The sequence below is a fragment of the Zonotrichia albicollis genome, chromosome 3 (genome assembly GCF_047830755.1).
Source record: "Zonotrichia albicollis isolate bZonAlb1 chromosome 3, bZonAlb1.hap1, whole genome shotgun sequence".
Taxonomy (NCBI): domain Eukaryota; kingdom Metazoa; phylum Chordata; class Aves; order Passeriformes; family Passerellidae; genus Zonotrichia; species Zonotrichia albicollis.
The window spans coordinates 30,727,177-30,749,916 of NC_133821.1; the positions used below are offsets into that span (position 1 = coordinate 30,727,177).

At 44.9% G+C, this 22,740-nt stretch overlaps 1 protein-coding gene across 2 annotated transcripts in view; it reads right to left on the bottom strand.

Moving 5' to 3' along the window:
* TGFB2 (transforming growth factor beta 2) overlaps positions 1-16,870 on the bottom strand; it is a 60,457-nt gene extending 43,587 nt beyond the window's left edge. For both annotated transcript variants that reach the window (XM_005483005.3, XM_074537048.1), the window contains exon 1: positions 15,987-16,870. In XM_005483005.3, coding sequence (XP_005483062.1) covers positions 15,987-16,329 — 343 coding nt within the window. In that variant the 5' untranslated portion in view covers positions 16,330-16,870. The remainder of the gene's footprint in view (positions 1-15,986) is intronic.
* Positions 16,871-22,740: the final 5,870 nt, after the last annotated feature.

Genomic DNA, 22,740 nt, shown 5'->3' on the forward strand with positions numbered 1-22,740 from the left:
CTGGTAGGACAGTTGTGACTTCAAGCAAACCACGAATCTCTCACTGTTTGCTGACTCCACTTAAGGTTCATGGTAAAAGCTGAACTAGTACAGATATAGAGGAATGTATCACTTAAAAAGGTGGCAAGAGGGTCCATAGCATCTCCAGGTAGCACTGAAGTGCCTTAGGAAGAAGGCAAGGAAACGGTTACAGATTTAGGCAAGTCAGTCTTGGAAGCAAATAAAAGAAAGGCTTCTCCATGGGAGTCATTTTCACACTGGGACCTCTTCTGAAACATGTCTGTGATGAAACCATAAAAGGGATAGATACTTCCAAACTTTTTCCCAGAGGCTTAAAAAATAAGCTTTCTTGCTTGCGTGGGCCCCAGCAATGAAGACCAAGGAATTAAGTTTAATTAGATTTTACCAGGAAACCTGCAACATTTCACTTCAGAGAACCCTCTAAGAAGTAAAGCATTTGCAGTGTTGCTGACAGCAACTTGTCTGCAGGAGTCCAAAGCCAGAATGCAGTGCACTCCTCCTGCACAAGACTTCACCTCAGCAGCAGGGTTGTGGTACTCTGCAACACTCATTGCCCCCAAAAGCAAACCCACAAATCCAAATATGCCAAGAAATTTGGAAAAGAAAAAAAAAGGAATCAGAACATTCCAGCACATCCAAACCCACCTATGCTAAATAAAACGGAATAGGATAAACCATACTTGTTTTTAACAGAAGAAATGTATGTGGATGATTATACAAAAAGGACACTCACATCAGGTGAACAGTGATGGTGACCAGACAAGTGGGAGCACCCATCTTCCCTTATTAGTATTTTTAATCCATTGCTGTTTCTAAGAGCAAGCTGCATTTTCTCCCTTTATAACTTTTTTTATATACAAGTGGGCCTCACTAGTCAGCTATTCTAACGGGAAGATTTCAGAGTGGTCAGGAAATTTCAGGAGTGCCTCGCAGAGAGTGGAGGAGATGAAAGCAAGTCCCATGGCCCAGGCTCCATTCCTCCCGCCCCACCTCTGCCAGGAAGCGCTCCTGTTCCCCTGGCAAGCAGCACAGCTGGCTGCCTGCTCCTGCTCGGCCAAGGGTCCAGGCAACAGCCTTTCCAAACTATTCCCTGGCTGCAGGAGGAAATGAAAGCAAGCTATTCTCAAGAAAAGCAGATTGGATTGTCCAACCCTCTTACTCTGCGGAGAAAAAAAAATAAAAAGAAAAAAAGAATTATTTTTACTTACAAGAAGTAAAGTATCATGAAGAAGGAAAAGCAAAGGAAAACTACGTTGGGGTTTTTTTTCATTGCAGAGAAGTCAAGATTCACAGACTCAAAGCACAGGCAACACATCTTTAAACGATTAAGATAAAGACAGCAGACAACAGATGAATGCTAGAGACAGAGGGAAGTGAAAGTTTTAAACCACATTAAAATTGTTCAATCCTTCCTGCTTTGTAACAGTAATTACAATTAAAATGATTTACACCCTTCTGCAGTGCAAATCAGGAACAGAAAAGCACAGAGATTTTAGGCCTCTCTTAGGACATCCCTGCAGCCACTGGAAGTGCCACTGGCTGCCTGCAGGCAGGGAACACACACCTGTCTGCCCATGCAAAGGCGCTCAGCTTTCAACTCCTTCCTCTGCTTCTTCACTGCAGCTGGCCCAGGAAGCTCCCAGGCCACTCCTGAAGACCTCTAAAATGCATCATTTACTCCATGGGAAATGTGTCTGCTCAGAACCCAGAAACAGCCACAGAGACGGACGTGGAAGGATCAGAAGTTGTAGCACAGACAGGACAGAACAGTACAACAAAACCTGGAGAAACTCCTCTGCAGAGCTTCAAGTTCAGCTAGCCACAAATCCTGCTACCGTGGAACCATGGCTAATTCAGAGAGGATTAACGCAGAGGAACTGGTCACTCTCTTTGGCACAGTAACTTGTAAAAAACAGAAACTACCCGGATTGCTCCATGAAGATACTTGCTAGAGTTAGCTCCAATTTAGTGCTAATGAGTATATCAACTCCTATTATTTGCGTACAGATAAGAAGCAAATGCCAAAGTCATTTACTAAGTAGCAATTACTAGGATGACTTATGATCCCTTATGCCCTCTACACTATTTTTAGTAGAAGGGAAATTTCTTTATAGGTTAAGGGCTCAGACCTCAGGGTGGGGTAGGAAGAACACATCCACTAATTACTTTGCACATGGAGTCACCAACTGAGTCAGTGACTTGGAGGTCTCCCATGTCTTGTGCTAGTGAACATGGAAAAGAAACCCAAAAATATTATTTGCCTTCCAAAATTCTGGTTTCTGGCAGGAGAACTAACCTCACAGCTGGAGTGTCTGGCCCCTTGCTTCTCAGAGGAAGGATTGCCAATGGTACAAGCCCCAGATAACCCATCCCCATCCACCCTGCAGCCTGGAGCACTGGGTACCACCTCTCCTCGTGCCACCAAACTCTGCCACGCCACATCTTTCCACCTGGCTCCTGAGGAAATACGGTGACTTTCTGATGAGCTGGTCTCTACAGAACCCTGACTTTAGATCGCTGGTGCTTCAACAACTAAGCAACTTCAAAGAGCCAGACATAAGCACTGATTTATCTCTAAGATGAAGCAAGGTGCTTGACAGGCAAGATTCAAAGCTCAGGTAGAAGACAATAACCTCGTGTTCTGCACAAAATCAGGAAGTACCTGATTTTGGGAGAACTGAACATATGGGCTTAGCATTATGAAGGAGACAGTCACACAAAGATGATACAATGATGAACTGAATCAAGTGGACAGAAGTGTTTACAGAGAAAGCAGGACAGGAAAATGGACTGACACTTAGCTTGCTGGACAAGGAGAAATGATACACAATCAACAAAGACCACTCAGGCTAGAAAACTGTCTCTGAACCATAATGAAACCATAAGAATGCCACCCTAAGAAGATAAAATTAAAAAATGCAATTATATATTACCAAAAAACCTAAAACTAAAACTAATAGCTGCTGAGAACTACTACAACATCAGAAAACAAGAAGTGCAGATAACTGCATGACATGAAAAAACAAATGGTAAGAGCAGCTCCACGGCCGAGAAACTTAGACAAGAAATTTACTTCAGTACTAAGGAAGCTTAACAGTGATATTCCTCCATTACATAAAAACTATTGAAGTACAGAAATATGAAACATACTTCTGTAGATACAAAAGCTAGGCAGGTATAAGATGAACAGTTTTTTTTTTTAATTCCAGCAGCAACTTAGAAGGTCTTAAAACAACATCGTAAAACAAGTAAGACTGGATAACTTGCATAAGGACTTTTTAAAAAGCTGCCCAGGAAAGAATGGAAATTATTAAAACTAGCTTTCAATAAATCCTAAACACCAAAAACTACCTTAAAGATTTGAGTCAGAATTATTCATACACAATCCTAACCAGGCAATCCGTGATATCGCCCTTACACAGTCAGCCTTATACTGATCCCAAAATAAATATGTGAAGTGTGGGAATGAGGATGAGCTCAGAGGAACTAAGGGAGTACAATCCATAGCAGCTCAGGCAAAGAGATCCCACTGGTCTCTACCTTTGAGAGCAAAAGAGCCCTTTTTGCTCTTTACCCTGGACTTTACTGGCAGCCATTCAAGCTGCAACAGTGAGTGACACAGGCAGGTAAGACAACTGTTTTAATATAATGTACTTGGGCAGCTGCAAGACATTTAAGCTGGTGCTACATAATGGCTTCATTAGGAAACAGGAACAACAGGACACAAACAGGGCCAGGCAGTAAATTAATCAAAGCCTTGTGTTTTTATGAGACTTCAAATACAATGGTAGACAGCAAACCATTATTGAGAGGAAAGCATCTACAAAGGTCCCATTTTACTGTACTCTACTATCTAATATTTTTATCCATCATCAGGAAGGAAACCAAACCATTACTAATCAACCACAGATTCAACAATGATATGGGTGTGTTAAATAATGAAGAAGATGCACTAAAATAGAGTGACTTGAATCCTGAATTATCAAGATGTCCATGTTTTTCAGTATGGGAATACAGCTGTAAGACAGAGAAAGTGGACCATACTTACAAAGTAGGAGACTCCATCTGATAGTCAGCATCTCTGAAAAGAACCTGGGAGAGACCTTGGTGGGTAATTACCCAAGCATGAATTCTAACTTCTCCTCATAGAGCTCCTAGCAAAGTTACTGCCGAAGTTAGCTGCATGAACTGTGTAGCATTGAATAAAAGGAATTTGCAACATGCATGTAACTTGATAATAGCACAGCCACTTCTGAAATACTGTGTCCAATACTGTTGTCCACAGTCTCAGCAGAACATGAACAAAGCAGAGGAGTTTTAGAGGGGAGCCATGAGAATAACTGAAAAGGCTAGGAAATATCTCATGGATTACATATAACACACTCAACTTTAAAGAGATGTGGCTTGATCACAGTCTACAGATCTGAAAGACACCTGAAATTGGATAAAGCAGCCCGTGCCAAGCTCCTGGCTGCTTATTGCAGGGTCCTCCAGCAGCCATGCCTGCTTACTCTCAGCCAGGTCTGTTCCCCCTCCAAAACTTCCATTTTCTGTGAGTACCTACAGAAAGCCCACAGATCTGACAATAGGTCTTCAAATTAGCAGGTGAAGGTTTAAACCAGATTCAAATGCTAGAACTTGAAGCTAAACAACTTAAACCACAAAGATACTCATTTTTAGTCCCTGTAATTATCAATAGAATAATTTACAAGTGTACTGTGAACTCTTTCAAAAGTGAATTAATTCAAATCTCATTGGCCTGGAATATGCAGGTAGAGAGATCAGAAGACCATAATGAGGGCCTCCAGCTTTTTTAACCTGTCCATTCTATCATAACTCAAAGCTTCCTGGAGCAGTATCAGTCTCATCCTTTCTGAAGTATGACACCAACTGCTGATTAACAATGAGTGTGAGCAGACCTGAAAGCATTGCACCCTGAGAAGAACATCTCATTCTTGCTGAGATGAGCACCTCCTTCAGCTGCCAGGCAACATACAGGCTCAATTAGAAAGCTGTCTGCAGGTCTGGCTGTACTTAAATTAAGGCACTTTATATCCTGCAACAATAAAATATTGCCTTATATTAAACAAGAACCAAAACACTTGGTTTCATATCCTGAATCAAATGCAATCTCATCCCACCAGGACACAGGAAGTACCACACAGAACACAAACCAAGCTTTTTGCTTTGCTTTTTTACAAAAAAGAAAACACACAAACCCCCAACAACCTATGCTGGATGTTGAGTCCTTTCAGGCTTTGAGAAGTGTACAGTACTAGTACAAATATGATACAAAACAGCATTCAGCACATTTCTTATCAGCAAAGCAGATTTAACCGCCTCAGTCTTCATCTGAACAAAAGGCTGGTATTCTCCAAGGCTACAAAGAAACCACTCCTTTCGGTGCTGCTTACAGCCCTGGCCACAAGGACTGTTCTTCTTGCCTAAACAATCGCTGCACAGAATCCAGTTTCAACATCACAGGAAAAAATCTGGAGTGACTTTACTGACTCAAATTGCTCCAGCTCTTCATCCATGCAAAAAAATGTATCTCAGAAGTTAACTCATTATTTTGTGAGCTTAGAGACACATCAAGTCAGAGAGGCTTTATGTAAAACCACATGCACCTTCATGCTATAAGCACAGCTCCTGTTCCCAAACTCCTTGGTTTTCCAGCTTGTAAACTCAGAATATATCATGTACTGTATATCAACTGACTTTCAGAAATGGTCCTCCTGGCTCCCTCTCCATGCAGAACTGACTTCTAAGATTTTATTGATAACATAAAAAACATCTTGTTGGCTTAGCCCTGACCTTTCTCTGCAGTCCACTGCACAGAGATTTGCCACATTCTTAGTCAAAGCCTTTAGATTCTTCCCTGCTCTGGGAGCTGAGGTCTGATTTTGCACATGTTTCTAAGAAGCCTCTGGATGTGGAGTGATGAACTTCTAGACAAAAACTCGCTGTAGGGATGATAAAGATATCTTATGGCATGTTTATTTGCCAAGACCTTTGCAGTCCGATGGTCATTTATTTTAGACCAGGGAAAAGGTGGAATACCTAAGAAGTGCAGGACTTTAATTCATTCCTCCTCTGCATTCTGCAGTTCTTGCCATATTGCCACCATATGCTGATCCCAGATGACATCTGCCAACAAATGTAGTCCATCAATAAGGCTAACTAAGGTGTTTATTTTCAAACGTGGTCTTTGTTTTTCAGGGCCTTATGCAGAAGAATGTCTCCAGTGAAAGCTCAATAAAGGGCAAAGCACCATATCACAGTAATACACCCCAATATATATTGGAGATGTGGCCACTCCCTGAAACAAAGGAATGACACTTAATACCTGACAAAAGACTTCTGCAGCCAGTGGAAAGACTTCCAGCAGGCTTTGGACCAGGGCCCTTAATCTGGGGAACATACTCTCAAACGGCAGAGAAATGGAAAGGTTTGACTGTATCATGTATAGTTGGCCCAGTGCTGCCAAGTGTGCATGAGGCAGATTCCTTTCCAGACTCCACCCCAACAAATACACTTCCAGCCAGAAAAAATTAGGTTTCCCAATACAGTGTGGTAAATAATGGGACTGCAGCTTGGAAGGAGGCAAGTTCCTTCAGACACATGATATTGCTGTAATAGACTATGGCCACTTTCATAAATACCTCTTTTACTAGATTCTTTTGGGGCTCTTTTCTTCACTTGATTAGCAAGGGGAATGCTAAACTTCCAAATACATGGCTCCTAGCATCAGGGAGCAATGCAAGCTGGAATCCAGATTCAAAGAGGGAGAGAAAGGTCAGGCTCCCAACAATCTGTTCCGAGCCCATCCAAACTGGGCCAAAGCTGCTCACTTAGCTCCCTTGCTTTGCACACTGTATATCCTGGCAGGGAGCCTCTCAGTTCCTATCACACCACCAGATCAGAACAGCAGATTGATTTTCAAGAAAGCTGGAACTTGTTCCCCCCTCACAGACCCAGGGATGTGCGTTTGCTGCAATACTCTGCCATCGTGGGCTGGATAAACATGCAACGAGCACAACAAGCAAAACCTACAGACATCTTTCAGCAAACCTCAGTGTTGAAATGTGGCTACTTCACTTCCAAAGCGTGCATCAAGAAAAATCTGAGCACAAAGCAGTGATTGGCACAAGACATACAAGGCCTTGCTCTGCCAGGGAGGCCCAGAGCCAACTGCAACAGCCAAGAAAACTGGGTTGGATCTCTTGGAGATTGGGCGAGAATGAGAACATCAATGATCTGCACAGATCCAACACATCTCCAGACTGTTTACAATGTCCTATCATGTTGGAGAGTACAATATATCATTTATCCTTCCCTGAAGGCAAATATCCCTTATATCCCCTGCAGGCATTTGAAGGCAGAAATGAACTGCCAGTGGACCTGAACTCTGGATCATAAATTTTGTTTACTAGGCATTCATTAATTGCTCTGCTTAACTATTCTCCAGTCAGCTGGATCAATTCCTGCACCAAAGCCTCCAAGCACAAAGGGCAGGAACTGTGATGCAAAGGGCAGAGCTGCCCCTCCATAGTCAGGGAGAGCAGAGATGTCTCTCAGCTTTGCTAGTCCGGGCCACGCATGAGACCAAGCAGAGATGGGGCCAGGAGCAGCAGCCTGCCCGAGGCTCTGGTGAACACCAGGCTCTGATCACCACTTGTGCCATTGTTTCAACCCACTGCTGCATCAGAAGAGGCGGAATTTGAAGCATTGTTTTCACATGCTGTTTGGAAGATGTAAAGTTTTGCAGGTGTTCTTTCAAGCGTACATCTTGGCAGGCCTAGAGATCTTTATGACTGTTTGCCCAAAGCCCAAAAGAAGTAATTTTATACATACTGGACAATGCCCATGCAAATAAGCAAGGACTGCTCTCTCAATCTGGGATACTGGAAATCAGCTGTAAACACAACTGCGGGCCCAGGATTAATAAGTATTATTTTGCAGAAGCCTCCATCAAATAAGTGATTGTGAGGTGTTTTCTGACCACTTCAAAAGAGTCAGTGCTGCTTACACCTATTAGTTTTTCAGCCTTGCGATTACAAAGTTCACCCACAGGGTTGGGGGATTTTGTGGATTGTTTTTTTTTTTCCACCCCAAGGAATGAAAACCAACATGTTCTGATTCCTATCTTTCAATCATCACTATGGTAAAGATATATTACCATCACTATTTCAGCTGAGCTAGCTGCTGAATTGCAAATGCTGTAAGTAAACAAAAACAAGTAAGAGAAGGAACTTCAACAGGCTTAGCTTGCCTTTTAAAATTCAAAGCAGGGGTTTAAAAGAGATGAAGCCAGGGAAAACATTGGATACTAACACCAGCCAAACAGGGAAAAATAACGAAGTTGTAAGCCTGAAAAACTGAAATGGAAAGAATGACAGATTTACTGCTGCATTTGATGCACATAACCACCGATAGACTCTCCCCAGGAAGTGTTGAAATTACCATCACTGAAATGAATCCAGAAGCTGAAAATTAAATTATCTTTCCCAGAACATTCCAATTTGGGCTTTGGCAACAACAGATGTTTCAATGCTGTGAGACGCATGCACGCGCGCGTGTGCACGCCTGCACACAAGCACCGCGCCCCGAGCACAGTGTCCCCTTTCAGTGAGACCTCCCTCCGAGCCCTCACAAAGTCAGCCTCAACTCACGGGCACTCTGCAAAGCCTCTGCTTCAAAGTCTCTGCTCAAATGCACAACTGTCAGATTAAGCAATCCATAAGGAGTCTTACAGCAGCTCCAAGTTATGAATGAATGGTTATTTGTGAACTTGCCTGTCAAGACAGATGCGGTATTTGTCAGTGCAGCGTGGGTTAGATACGATGGGAAGGAGCCAAACAAGCAAAGTGAAAGGTCAGTATCACAACATTTTCCTTCCCCGCCCCTCCTCAGTTTGCCTAAAACTATGCCACAGCTTTTGCTGAAGTCCAATACAGTAGTCTATTTTTATGCAACTTACCACGCTTATTTGAAAAGCAACATTCAAGCAAGAAAAACAAAATAAAAGTGTACGCAGAGGGAGAGAAGAACAGGAACATTTTGATGCAAGAAAGCTACAGCAGAGGGATAAATCTAAGACTGGCAGAAAACAGCATACCTTTAGAAATGTGGTGACACTTGAATCAAGACCACCCTGAGGAAGCTGAAATACAATGCATTGTTTTCCTTGCATTAAAATGTAGTATTACAAGGATTACAGGTTAATTCATGTTGGAAGTCAAACCTTCAGCTCAAAGCAGGGTCGGCTATGAGGTCAACTTATGTTTTATAATTTATACAGTTATTTTTAATAACCTGAAGTCAGCACTATGCTGTACTAAGTATTATATAACAACAAAAAGAGGCTCCCTCCCTAAGGGGGATTCAGAGGGGAAAAGCTCAGCCCTACAATGAAGAGCCTGAACATGTCAATGAGCATCGCACCTGAAATGAGAAGCACTTCTCATTCACTGTCCAAACTAAAACCTGGACAAGGGAGAGATATTCTGAAGATCCTCTCCAAACTCTCTGCCACAAATCTGCTGCAGGGGTGCCTGTGAGGTTCAGCATCTCCTGAAACCAGACATGGATGCCAGAGAGCCCAAATAACACAAGACGAATTTCAGCAGAGCCTGTCTGCTCACGGTGAGCGAGCAGTCTCTCTGCACAGCTGCCTTAACCCATCCAGTGGAGCCTCCAACACAAGGAGCCAGAAGCTTTCCCAGCGGCATGAACTGCCATGTTCCCTTCGGAAAACCTGGTTGTTTGAAAGAATGCCCTTTTATCCAAAGAAGCAACTTCTCTACTGTGGACCAATTTGCATAGCACCAAAAACACGTAAAGAACTGTTCAGACCAGACAGGTCTAACAAAGCCAGGTCTAGCACTTCATTTCTGCAAAGCCAGACCTGTGCCATTCAAGCTAAGAGAACCACAGCAGTGAGCCTCATGAGTAATTCATAAATCCAAACACCACTGGTCACACTGGAAGGAGATAAAACACGGCCCTTGACACTAAGGCTTTTTCCCCCCAACATTTTATTGTCTTGTTACAGACAAATCTTTCAGTTTCTCCTCTATACCTTGCAGCTGTATGCTTTGTGCAGTCGGGTGCCCAGCTGCAATCACTTAACACGGCACAGACAACAAGGACAAGCACGGGGGAGATGTTTTAAGAAGAAACATAGCTGCTTCAGATTGACTACTACAGGAAGCCAGCTGAGAGTGATGCTGGAGCTATAGGCACTGGCTATCCACAGCACAGACTGAAAGGGAAGCAAGCAACAGCCTGTGGTGGAAGGCAGGGTGCGAGCTTTCCCTAAACAAACGACCAAGCCAATCCTTTTAATCAAAACAAACCAGCAGAAACATCCGTAACACATTATTACATTAAATAATACCTGGGGAGCAAATCATCCTCAAGCTAAAAGCTGCCTGCTTGAAAACCTGCTGCATGTGGTTTCACAACAGGAACAAAAACATTTGTGTATCTTCACTCATGACTCGTTTTGTCACCATACCCTGGGGTTCCTCTCTTTATCCGTAATACAGGAGCAGTCTAGCACATCATAGCAGCTGCCCAACAGGGCCAGCCTTCTTCAGGATCACTGAAGAGTTTCTTCTTTCCCCTCTAAAGCATGCTGTAAAGCATTTCCTTCTCACAGGGCTCCCATGCCCCAGTGGCAGATCTCAACACAGTGAGAGGGATTTGAACTGTCTGGCTTTGTTCATCCCTGCAAGTGCACCATAAATTGGGCCCCAACTCAGGAAGCTAATTAGGCATACACAGAGCCCTAATGCTAATGAGCCTGTTCATGTGTGTGAAGCTCCGTGCTTGTCTCAGGGCTGTGCTGAAGAAGCTCACTGAGAATGACAGCCAGTTCTCACATTCATCCTCTTCCTCAATGCTGGCGCAGACAGGAATCTCAAGCTGACAGCAAAATGCTGGAAGTAGTAACTTCAAAGTAGCACAGCCATCCTGATGGCCACTACAGATGTGATGCAGAGTAGCAAAGAGGAGCAAGGCTAAAACCAATATCTACTGAAGATGATGCTCTGCTTTCCTCACTCAATCACCCACTCACAGTAGTCCTGCAAGTACAGCCAGCAAGAGCAGCACAAGCTCTGGGCACTCCCTGCACATCTCCGGCCAGGAGAAGAAGACAAGGGCACATTTCCAGAAAGGTCTGTGGGACTATAAAACATTCACACTGTCAATGGCTGGAGGGTGGGGAGCAGCAGGGCACTGCTGCACATTCACCCAAAGGGATGTTAAGCATGGGAACAGGCTGCCCAGAAAGTGGTTGAGTCACCATCCCTGGAGGTATTGAAAAGTACAGCTGTGGCACACAGGGACAAGGCTGAGTGGTGAACTTCACAGTGATAGGTTAACACTTGTACTCAGATGACATAAAAAGTCTTTTACAAACTAAATGATTCCACGATTCGTTCAAATTTTCTCATTCACCAAACTACAGTGAAGAGTGCCTCTTTCAAACAGACACAAGAGAGAAATTCCAGGAGGTTATGGAAAGGACTTGGGAATATATCCCTGTCTTGCAGCTCATCTGACCAGGCAGTATTAAAGAGGGGGGTCATGGATGTTTAGCTTTTCTGTAGGCTTCATCCTCTGGAAGGAACTCAAGGACCATGTATCACTCCAGACTGCCTCCTGGACCTTCCCCCTGCTTCCCAGCTTGGCACCCTGCTCACAGCAAAAGTGGCTGGGGATTCAGAAGCCAGGCAGGAAGCACATGTGGTGCTGCCCTTCATTAGTGCACCAGAGCATGTTATTTTATTATCCCTCTCAGTATGTAGAGGACTACTGTCAAGAAAATGACCCTGTGCCTTTCTAAGGCCATTTGCAATTTCCTGGGGTTTTCCACCTACGAAGACTGCATTAAGTGTCATTCCTTATGGAATAAGGGAATGTCCCTCCTTGGGAAAGCCTTCACATTGCTTCAGGTGCTGTCTGTAATGCAGACAGTACGCCTGGCAAACACCATCTCCTCCAAGAGATGCTCCAGAGCACAACCATAGGTCCAGCATAGCTAGAAAGTTTTAAAATAAGTTGTTCCTTCTGAGTCTGTTTCCATATAATTAATAACACGGGAAAGCCTGTCAGGTTGGACTGTGTGCTGTGCCAAATGCTAACACAGGTGAGCTGTTAACATTGTGGTAATGATGCAGTCAGTGCTGGGAGCCCTCTGCAGGAGCTGTTCTGGTACCCTGAAGACAAGGAACCCACATATGTGTAATTGCTGGTAAATTGAGTCCTTGTTGATAAAGTAGAAGCACGTCACTGTGCCCTGACAGCTTATAATGTTGTCTTTCATGGGGCAAATATTCAGCAGAAGGATGGCCTATGTAAAGCAATATTCATGGGACAGAGCTCCTGGGAAGATTAATCCTAACCACCAGGGCAGGATGGAACCCATAGAGGCTCCTTCACACTAAGACAGCTTAAAACTCATGAAAAAACAGGCCCAAACCCAGAAGAACTGTGTCTTCTTACACTAATGAGTACTTATAAACCTATCTTCAAGAATGCAGAAAACTTAAAAATTTACCTGCACTGGCCTTAAGCTATCACTGCAAACCAGTTCACTGACTGTAGTAAAAATTGCTTTGAATGAAGATGATAGAATGGGCTTTTGCCTCCAAATACAAGTGTTGCCTGTTTTTCTCAAGTATGCCTGTTGTTCATTAGCATTACAATTCACAATCCTTAATTGTGTTGGCATTTAATTTCTGTTTACTCTCAGTGCAATAGCAATCATCACCTAGCTTAAGTATCAGGTTCTAGATATTCAGGGAACAACTGGTAAGTAATAAGCTTCTAGTGTGATCCAGGATTCAGAGTAACCAGTTTTAAGCATTTACTCAGGTAACTTTGCCTAGGCACAAAACTCCCAAGAACTCTGTGATGTCATGCTCAGAGAACACCATAACCAGCCTTCCTCTTTAAACTCCTCTGAAAAACCTCAAATTCGGGACTTAGGAGAAATTCAGACTCACACAGATGCATACTGTCCTGAGCACAAGGCATGTTTGACAGACAAAAGCTTTCTGTTTCTTCCAAATGTCTTTGTAGTACTTTTTCTGACACTTCTTTTGCATCTGTTGCTTTTGGGTCATGCAGTCCCTGACTCACTGAATTTCACCTATATCTTGATGTGTCCTTAACCTCAAGTGGACTCTCAAGCCAGATGCTCCTTTAATTCCTCAGTGCAAACTATCACTAAACCTTAGCACAACTTTAGTTTGAGCCTTAAATTAACAGCATGTGAAAAGATTAATATGAATAATTTCAAAACTAATCAGATCCCTTCTTTAAATGTTGACACAGTATTATTTATATCCCATAAATACCTTCTTGACTAAAATTCATCCCAGGAGATTGGCATCTTGCCAGTTCTATTCATATTTACTGTATTTATACAGTACAGTTGGCCAAGGATAATATTTAAGACAAAATATGCCTTAGGGTATATACAGTATCTCTTATAGTTTTCCTTTTAAATCTCCTCATTGCTAAAAATATTTAGTCTGAACTTTAGAAAATGCTCCACGAAGACCTATCAGCGATCTGTAGTGATATATTGCTGACTATGAGTATAATTAGAGCATATTTGTAATACTTGGGTTGTAGTCAGTTTCTGAACATTAACAACTTGTGGTAAAAACTGAACCACTGATCTTTCCCATGCCTGCCTTCCAGCAGCTTTTGACCTGCAGTGCATTCACACTGATCCCCTTCTCCCTCCTACCACTCTCCAACACAGCGGACACTGCAGAGTTAAAAAATCCACTCTGAAATGCTGAGGAGAAAGTGCCTGCGGCCGCCAGAGCTGCGCTTTCAATTTCTTCCTTTAAAATATGGTGGAGTGATTTCTTCCTTACTGTCTTTTTTGGAAAGGTTCGCTCCATCCAGCATAACTAGAGAGCAGTGGAAAAACAGTTAACCTACTTACTCTGATGTTAGCGACAGCCTGCACAGTAGTGCTGGGTGTGCTGGCCCTCACATCCCAAACGTCTGATGCACTCTGTTGGTAGATACCTGCAATCTCCTGCACTCCTCCACAGCCTCCATCGATACCTCACACCAAACCTGGCCCCTGACAGCGATTTAAAAATAGATCCTCTTTTGCCAATACCATCCAAGTCACACACCACCGACATTTTAATTTTCTGGGAAGTATGCAGCTGCATTTTGGACTGTTGGGTCTCCGCAGTCTGCTGAAGCAAGGAGGACAGATGTGCTCAGGACAGATGCACTTTACAAGTCAGAGACTCTCTGCTACAGGGCCAACTCCCCAAACCAAGGCACTGCTAGAGGTCTTCCCAACCTTTGACCATAGGTGCTCCTCTGGCCCTGGGTATGATCTAACAGATCTCAAAACAAAGTGCTGACCTTCTACCAAAACCACCAGCACAATAATACAGTACATCAACGTGGAAAACAAGCATGACTTCTGTGTTCTTGCTATGGCTATGAATTATACTGAACTGCTCTGCTCATACCCACTTGGCTCCAAATATGCGGAGTTTTTTTAAAAAATAAAGTATTTCTTCCCCAAGGGTAACAAGGGTGGAGTGTATTTATCATGGCTATTAAGGATGGTGCCATAATTACAATAATAAAATGGCTCTGACTGCCAGGATGTCCTGTACCTGATGTTGTCATTTAAGACTAAAGGAAGAAAGGGAGGCAGCTGCACGGAGCGTGGGGCTCAGATACCTTGGCTGGCATCCTAGGACTATCCCATGCAAGACAGAGCAAGCCCCAAAGCTACAACTTGCTAAACTAAAAATAAATAAGGGGAAAATGCAATTAGAAACTCTAGGATAAAGTTACCAAGATGGCTGAATTATCTATTTAAGCAAGAGCTATGTGCTTTTGAGAAACAGACAGCAAGTATATAGGGCATCAAGTGGTGGGGGAGGGAAGCGAGCTAAATGAAATGACTAGGGACTAGGGTTTGGTTATGTGAACGGTGAAGTTATTTTCTGCTTCTGGTATTTCACTTTCCTCGGTATGATGATGATCTAGATTCTTTTAAGGCAGTGCGGTGCTTTTTCATTCTTTTTTTTTTTCTATGCACTTAAGCTTCACTACCAAAACAAAAAGGCACGTCATTATGATTATTAATCACTCTAAGTGGATTTGGTCAGCACAGAGCATTTGTACCCCTTTTCTTTTCTTTTTCTTTTTTTTTTTTTTTGTGCAAAACGTGGCATGGATCACCAGAAGGTCGTTAAAAACAGCAAAAGGTAGACGGGCTGAGACAGGTTCCCAGAACCGAAGCTACCCAGAAGGGAAAAGTTTTTCTGTACCTGAAATGAGAAGTGCCCACGAATCGAAAGGGGAGGCTAGTTAAAGTGGGAAGAGGAGGGAGGACGTCTCCGTCCTCTCTGAGCACCTATGCGAACAGCAGTCCGCGGGACAGCGTTCTAAAGGGACACACAGACACACACAAGACGACCTGGCAACTTTTTTTTTTTTTTTTTTTTTTTTTTTTTTAAGACCTCCTCTCCTTTTCTTTTCAGTTATGGAGAGATGGAAACCTGCCCGTTCCAGACACTCCAAGGGAAACAAGAGCAGTGGAAAGATATTGGCTCTTTCTGGAGGCGGCACACGGGGCCGGCGGGGAGGGAGCGGGATCCCGGCAGGGGAACTCTGCCCAGGTACGGGGGGCTGGCAGCACAGGCACCCCCAGGAATCCCGGGGTGACCCCAGAGGGGTCTAGGCAACAGGTGATCCCCCACGACATACCCACCCAGCCACGGGTACCCCGCCACCTAAATTAAACCTTACAAGCCTCCACCTAAGCGATGCTGAGCACGACAAGCGAGCCGAGCAAAGAAGGCAGAGTTCGATGCTTGGGGGTGCTATTTAAAGGTGCTGAGCACCGCTAAGCCTCGGGGGCGAAATTACGCACGCATGCACAAACACAGAGGACTTACTTTCGGGGTAAAAAGGCTGCATGTCTATTTTGTAAACTTCTTTGGCATAATACTCCTCGTCGCTCCTCTCCCTCTCGCAAGTGGCGGCTCTGTGGTTGGCTTTTTCCTGCAGCAGGTCCCTGGTGCTGTTGTAAATGGAGATGACCTCCGGGGGCACCTCCTCGGGCTCGGGGTACTCGTCCGGGGGGCTGGTGAGCTTCAGCTTGCTCAAAATCTGCCCCCGGATTGCCTCGATCCTCTTGCGCATAAACTGATCCATGTCGAGGGTGCTGCAGGTAGACAGGCTGAGAGCCACGGTGGCCAGATCCACGGTGAGGAGCACGCTCAGGAGATAGCAGTGCATTTTAAGCGTTTAAATACAGCGCCCCCCCAACAAAAAAAAAAAAAAAAAAAAAAAAAAAAAAAAAGTGACTTTAACAACGAACGACAACAAGAAAAAAAAATTCAAAAAATAAAAAGGGGATCTGTGCAAACAAAGGGGAGATCTGCAGACAAAATGCTCTTAAAAACTCGGCTGCGAGAGCGGCTCGCAATCGGAAAACGCACGGGAGGCGCTAGTGAAAAAAACACCACTAATATGAAAAAAAAAAAAAAAGAAAAACAGAAAAAGAAAAAGCAAGTTGCTGCAACTAGATAAAAATTCGGGAGCGGAATGAACCGGACAGCAAAAAAGGAGGAGGGAAAAAGCCCCCAAACAGATACAACAAACCTGCAAATCAAGTAAATGGCAGAGAGGCTGCTCTCAGCGCGCTGTAAAACAAAAATCTGAAGTGGGGGAGGAGAGAGGGGGGAGGAAAAACCCCAAAAAAAAAAGGGAGGACGAGAAGGCGCAGTGATGGGTATCGCAGGGCGCTGCCGCAGCCGGCAGAGAGAGGGTGCCGGCGCGGCGCTCAGCCCCGCCGTGCGCCCGCGGCGCCCGACGGCTCCCGGAGGGCAGCGGCACCGCCCCGCGCCCGGCGGCGCTCAGCCCCCGCGGCGGCGCGGGCGGGCACCGAGAGCCGCGCACGTGTGCGCCCGGCCGGCGGCGCCGAGTCCCGGGCCCCGCACGGCGCAGCGGCAGCGGCAGGCGGCGGCTCCGGCCCCGCGGCGGCGCCCGGCGCCCGCGGCGAGCGGCGATCCCCGGTCCGGCCGCGTCCCGCAGGCTGCTGCGTGCGCCCCGCGCCGCATGCACCGACCCACCCCCGCCCGGGCCGCTGCGCGCCGCACAGCTCCCTCCTCTTCCTCCTCCTTCCGAAACGCCAACCCCGCGCCGCAGTCAGCGAGGCAGCGCCACCGCGCCTCGGCAGCCTCCCGCGGGTCGCAGGCGCGGAGCCGGCCGCCCGGGGCTGGCCGCAGCGCAGCGCCGCTCTCCCCGCCCGCCGGCCGGCCTCCCCCGCGGGGCTGGGGCTGGCCCCGTCCCCGGCGGCTCTAGCGCTCCGCCCGGCGCCCCCCGCCTGCCGCCCCCGGCCCCTCGGCTCTCCCTGCGCGGAGGGGACGAGTGCCAGCAGATAACATCACGGCCGCGCAGGGAGAGGGAGATTTATACGATCTCCCCGCCCCACGTGCTCGGCTCGCTGCGAAGTGACGTGGAGGGGCTGCGGGAGCGGAGGGCTCCGCGCCGCCGCCCGGCTATTTATTCCCCTCCGCGCCACCCGCCAGGGACTCGCCGCAGCCCGGGCGCTGCCGAGGTGCCTCAGCCCGGGGCGAGGAGAGGCGAGGCAGCCCGTAGCCGAGAAGGAAAAGCGAGTCCTGCCAGGCTTTTATTTTACTTCTTTTTAAAATAAAGACTTTAGTGCTTCTTGCACCTATTATTAAAGTAATTGGGCCAAATAGCGCTCCGGCGTTTGAGGAGGAATAACACGCCTCTTGGACACCGCTCTGACGCGTTCCTGTTCAGTGTTGCGGGGCAGCTCTGCCCGCTGCTCTGTCACAGAACGCTCTTCGGCACTGCCCCTCACTTTCACTTCTAAGCGTGTTTTGGGCAATGCTCGCTGTTCCCCGGATCCCTCGGTAATCGGTACTACCGGCCAAGGAGAGAGAGACCACAGATGAGGAGGATTTGCTCCTTCGCAGAGGTCTCCTCTCCCATCAGAAGTGTGCAAATACATCCTCATCTGCACTTGACAGAAACTCTCAAGCCCCAAATGCTCTGGCTATGCCTGTAATTCAATTTTTCCGCTGCCTCTTTTGGCCAACAAACATCACAGCCTCTGTCCATACCCTACTCTGCCCTAGGGAAATCACTACACAGTCTACTAGGCATCCCTCAACTTAATGCCATAAAGCTTTTCCTTTACAGTTCATTTATCACCACTGTACATTAACTTTAAAAAGTGATCAAGTAGCCTTTTTCTTTACTCTCACCCATTTTACATTCCCTTCTGAATTAAGTTATCACAGGTTTTACTTGCCAGAACTTTCCAATAACATCACCCTAAGTGGGGCAAGGGTGTTTTCGAAGAACCTCTATTTTCAGAGACGAAAAAAGATGTACAAAAGGTACTCAAAGGGCCATAGGTGTTACCAAGAACAATTCAGCCATTGCTTTCTCCTGGGTAAACACACCCAGGAGAAAGGAGGTAGCATGACTGGGACCTGGAAGCACTCTGAGAATCACACAAGACACAAACCAGCCCAACACCACCAAAGGCTTCCTCCAGCTGACCACACCTCAGGAACAATCTTCTTTCTGCAAAATTTTCAACTGTTTTCCAAAGCTGGAGACTGCCAGTCCCCACATTAAATGTGAGTTTTTCCTTCCCAGCAAGGAAAAGTGCTTCCTGTGAGCAGCTGTGTGCTGGGGTGATGGAGGCACCCAGCAGCACGGAGCTGCCACATGCTGTTTGCCTTGGCAGGGCTCTGCTGCAGGGGAATCTTGTGCCAACATGGCCAGCTAACCTCGGATTGCTGTGGGTACCAGCAACGATGGCATTCTCTGAGAGATGGAGGAGCTATGAAAATATATTTTTGACAGGTATGTGTACACACAGAGACCCTAAAATAAACTTAATTCTTTACCAGCACGTGGGTATGTACAGTCCTACGTGCAACCAAGATTGCATCCTCATGATGCAAGAGTTAATATTGCTCTCCACTTAAATCCATGAATTCCTGCAAGGCCAGATTAAACCTCTCTGCCACAACATCACTCTTTTACTGCCGTGCATGTCAATGTCCTGCTCCTGCTGACCTCAAAAACACAGCTGCAGTGTCAGGAATGGCAACGTTTCCAAAATTACTCAAATAAACAAGCAAGCTCAACATGTAGACTCAGCTGGTTTCACTTCTGCAGCACACCTGTACAAAACCAAGGGGACAGTTCCTCGAGCTGTTACATCTCACGGCTCCACTGCTAGCCAGCTGAGGAATCAGCTCCGTTACACGAGGTACCTCAACCGCAAATACTTCTAAAGAAAAGGGTTATTAAATTATTTCCTCCAAAAGCTACAGCTGAAACCATGAAGGAATTCCTTATACAGCAACTGCAGCCCTGTAACACTTGGCTTTGCGTGCCACTCACCTTGAGGGTTTCAGAGCAGTGATTGGGACAGCGCTGGACACCCTCCTCAGGGAGGGAACTCGCCCCATCTCTCAGGATCCCTCTGCAGACACAACCCGCCAGATTACAAAGTGTTTTGATCCTTGAAAGTTTATTATTGGTGGGGGAAAAAGGCAAAAACCCAACCAACCCAAACTTTGCAGTGCCTTCCACAAACCGTGTGCCTCAGGGATGCCCTGCTGGAGGCCATCAGCCCCCGTGTGCTCAGTGCCCAGCTGGCCTCGCTGCCCAGGGAGATGCAGGGGGTCCCAGCTCCAGAGAAGCTCTCCTTGTAAGCTGCCAGGGACCCAGCCAGGCTGACAGCAAACCAGTCCAACTAGATTTTAAAAGTTGCTGGGATTCCTGCTGATTTGGCTATGATTCCTAAGTGTCCTTTAGACCATCTAGGAAAAAAAATAAAATAATTAAGATATATCTTGGGTTTTTTCTCACCTGAGAAAAACCCTTTGCTTCTCTTCTGACCCTTTTAGTGTGTCACGGAGTGTCAGGCTTACCCAGGTGCATGTCTCCATTTTGCCTTATGACTGCAGCAAAGCTGGATTCCCTAAAACTTCCCAACGTCACCATGGTGATGTTTTTGCCATGCAGAACTTCCCGGGCATGCATACTCCATTCCAAAAGCCCTGGCCACTTGGGATAAATCCCCAGCAGCTGCAGAAGCCCACCACACATGCCTGAGCTGCTCCAGTTTGCTCCAGGAAGGGAAACCTACCTGCTAGGCAAATCATTCAAATACACATCCACATTCATAAACATCGACTTTCCATTATGTAATCTAAATGGAAAATACCTGGAACAGATACATCATGATAGATCTGGTCCTAGTTCTAAAATCTCCCCCTTGCACATTTAAGGAGGCTTTTTTTGCCACAGAAGTCCTGCAAACTAGACTCAAACAGGTGTCATTTTTTACCTTGCTCAAATGAGGAACACACGGAAGAGGCTATCAAAAATTGTCAGAAATGGCAGAACCAAACTGCAGGCACTCAACAAAGCTGGATAAAGTCTTATATCACAGAATTCAACTATAACATGACCTTTTACAGAGGTAATTCTGCTTCTACATTCTACTGTTCATTTTGTGACTATTATCCCAATTATGGCTTTGTCTTTTATCTTGCAAAGCTTTTTCATTTTTATTCATTCCACAACAGCTTTTACTGATGACTACCTGTTAGTTTCAAAAGTTGCTGGGATTATCAGACACTGAAGGTTAACTCAGCTTACATTTATCTCTTCCCTGTGCCTCTATGAAATGGCCTTGTCCTGTGGGGCTGCTGTCAGTGGAAGCTTTGTAAGTCAGAAAGTGGGAATGGGACCTTAGTGTGCCTATGGGAAAAGAACAGACCTTATCTGTTTTGGTGCTTTTAATTCAATACAATACTGTCTTTTTTACATATTCTTTTTTTTTAATAAACACTGACTGTTTATTAGAAAAACAGGGACACCTGGAAAGTTACTTCACTAAATGTAAAGGTTTCATGTTTCCTATTAAGTTAAAAATTACGTGGTTGGGATTTTTCAATTTGTGGTTTCTTTTTAGATTGTTTTGGTTATACGCAAATGCGCTGTGCAAAATACAAAGGCAATAATCTTTCTAAAACTGCTGACGACCAGGCCATTAAGTAAGGTGGCTGGTCACATTTCATAAACTAAAGAACATTGTTGGAAGAGGTATAACTTTTAAAAGTTAAGAGGTGACTTTTGTAAATTCTCACACTGATGACGAGTGTAGGATGATTGCACAATTAATTCTTTGTGGCACGCACAGAAATTTGCAGCCATAACTGTGGTCGTGTAGAATCTCAGTCATTCTGATGCAGGGTGCTAGGGAAAAAAAACTTTTGAATTCTCCTTTTTATAAAAATACACATATATAGGTTCAACTTGGAGAGCCAAGGTGACACCTAATAAAGGTGAGGCAAAGAGGAGATGACAAATAATGGAAAATCGTAATATATACTACAATAAAACCTTAGATTTTACTGTTTATTATCCTTAGTGAAGCAGAAGTCCATACCTCCGTGCTGCACATTTCATTAGTGCGCGCTGTAACGCCTGGATGAATTTGAGAGCAAACCCTGCTGACCTTACTAACACAAGCAGCCCCACTGGCCCAGGATTGCATTTCACACAACCTCAGCCCATTCCTGCAGCACTCCTGTTCCAGAAGGCCATTTTATAGAACATGCTGTTTGACATGCAAGACTGCTACCCATATATACACATGCAACTACTTGTCAACTTACAAATCAAAGGTATGCTTCTGATATATATATATATATATAAAGAGATAATTTATTTGTGTGAGCCAGAACTTCTTTTAAATATATATAGAACAAATATCAAACAGGAATAAGAACTTTTATTTTAATATTTATTTATAGACACACATATATTTTTGTGTATTTATAAATATATATATTCATACATAAATATCTATATACATAAAAGAAGTTCTCATTCCTACAAATGGATTTAATAATTTCAGTGGAAACAGTCACGAGTAGTCAACAGGATCTGATCCAAAAAGCCATTCAGGTGTCATCTCTGAGAACTTATGGAATGGCATCATCTTCCACCATCAAGTAAGAACACAAAGCTGTAATGTCCACACAGCAGTGTATAGTCTGTGTTTAAAACTGCAGCTTAATAAAAGACATCTAGAATGCAATTAACCCAAAAAAACTGTTACCAAAGACCACCAGAAAAACTCCAAAACAACAGCACTGGAACTTTAGACAGGACCTCAAGCCAGAATGACTAAAATCTGAAGGAAAAGGGAAAAAATTCTTATGGAAAAGAAGAAAAGGGAACAGAAAGGTTCATCACCATTAGTCTGTATTTCAGTGCTATGTTATTCTTCACATTTTTCAACTCCTAAAATAGCTTCTCTCCAGAAAAGTTGCACCCTGTCTCCACAGAGTACAGCCAGACATTAGGGGTCTAGAGAAGCATCAACAGCCTAAACCCTCTATGCTAAAAACATACACATTTCCCATAAAGGCTGCAGACATCACTGCTGCATCCAGAGAGGTTTCTGCTTCCAACAGCTGATTTCCAGAGTTGAATAAGTTCAGATTCAAGTATTCATAAAAACTTTGCCAAAGAAATTTCCCCATGGTTACATCTCCCAGAGTTTGATCCCCTCCCGTGCTTTCCTAAAACTGCTTGTCAGCCTTGAGGATGCCACACTAATCTTCTATGCATCATTCC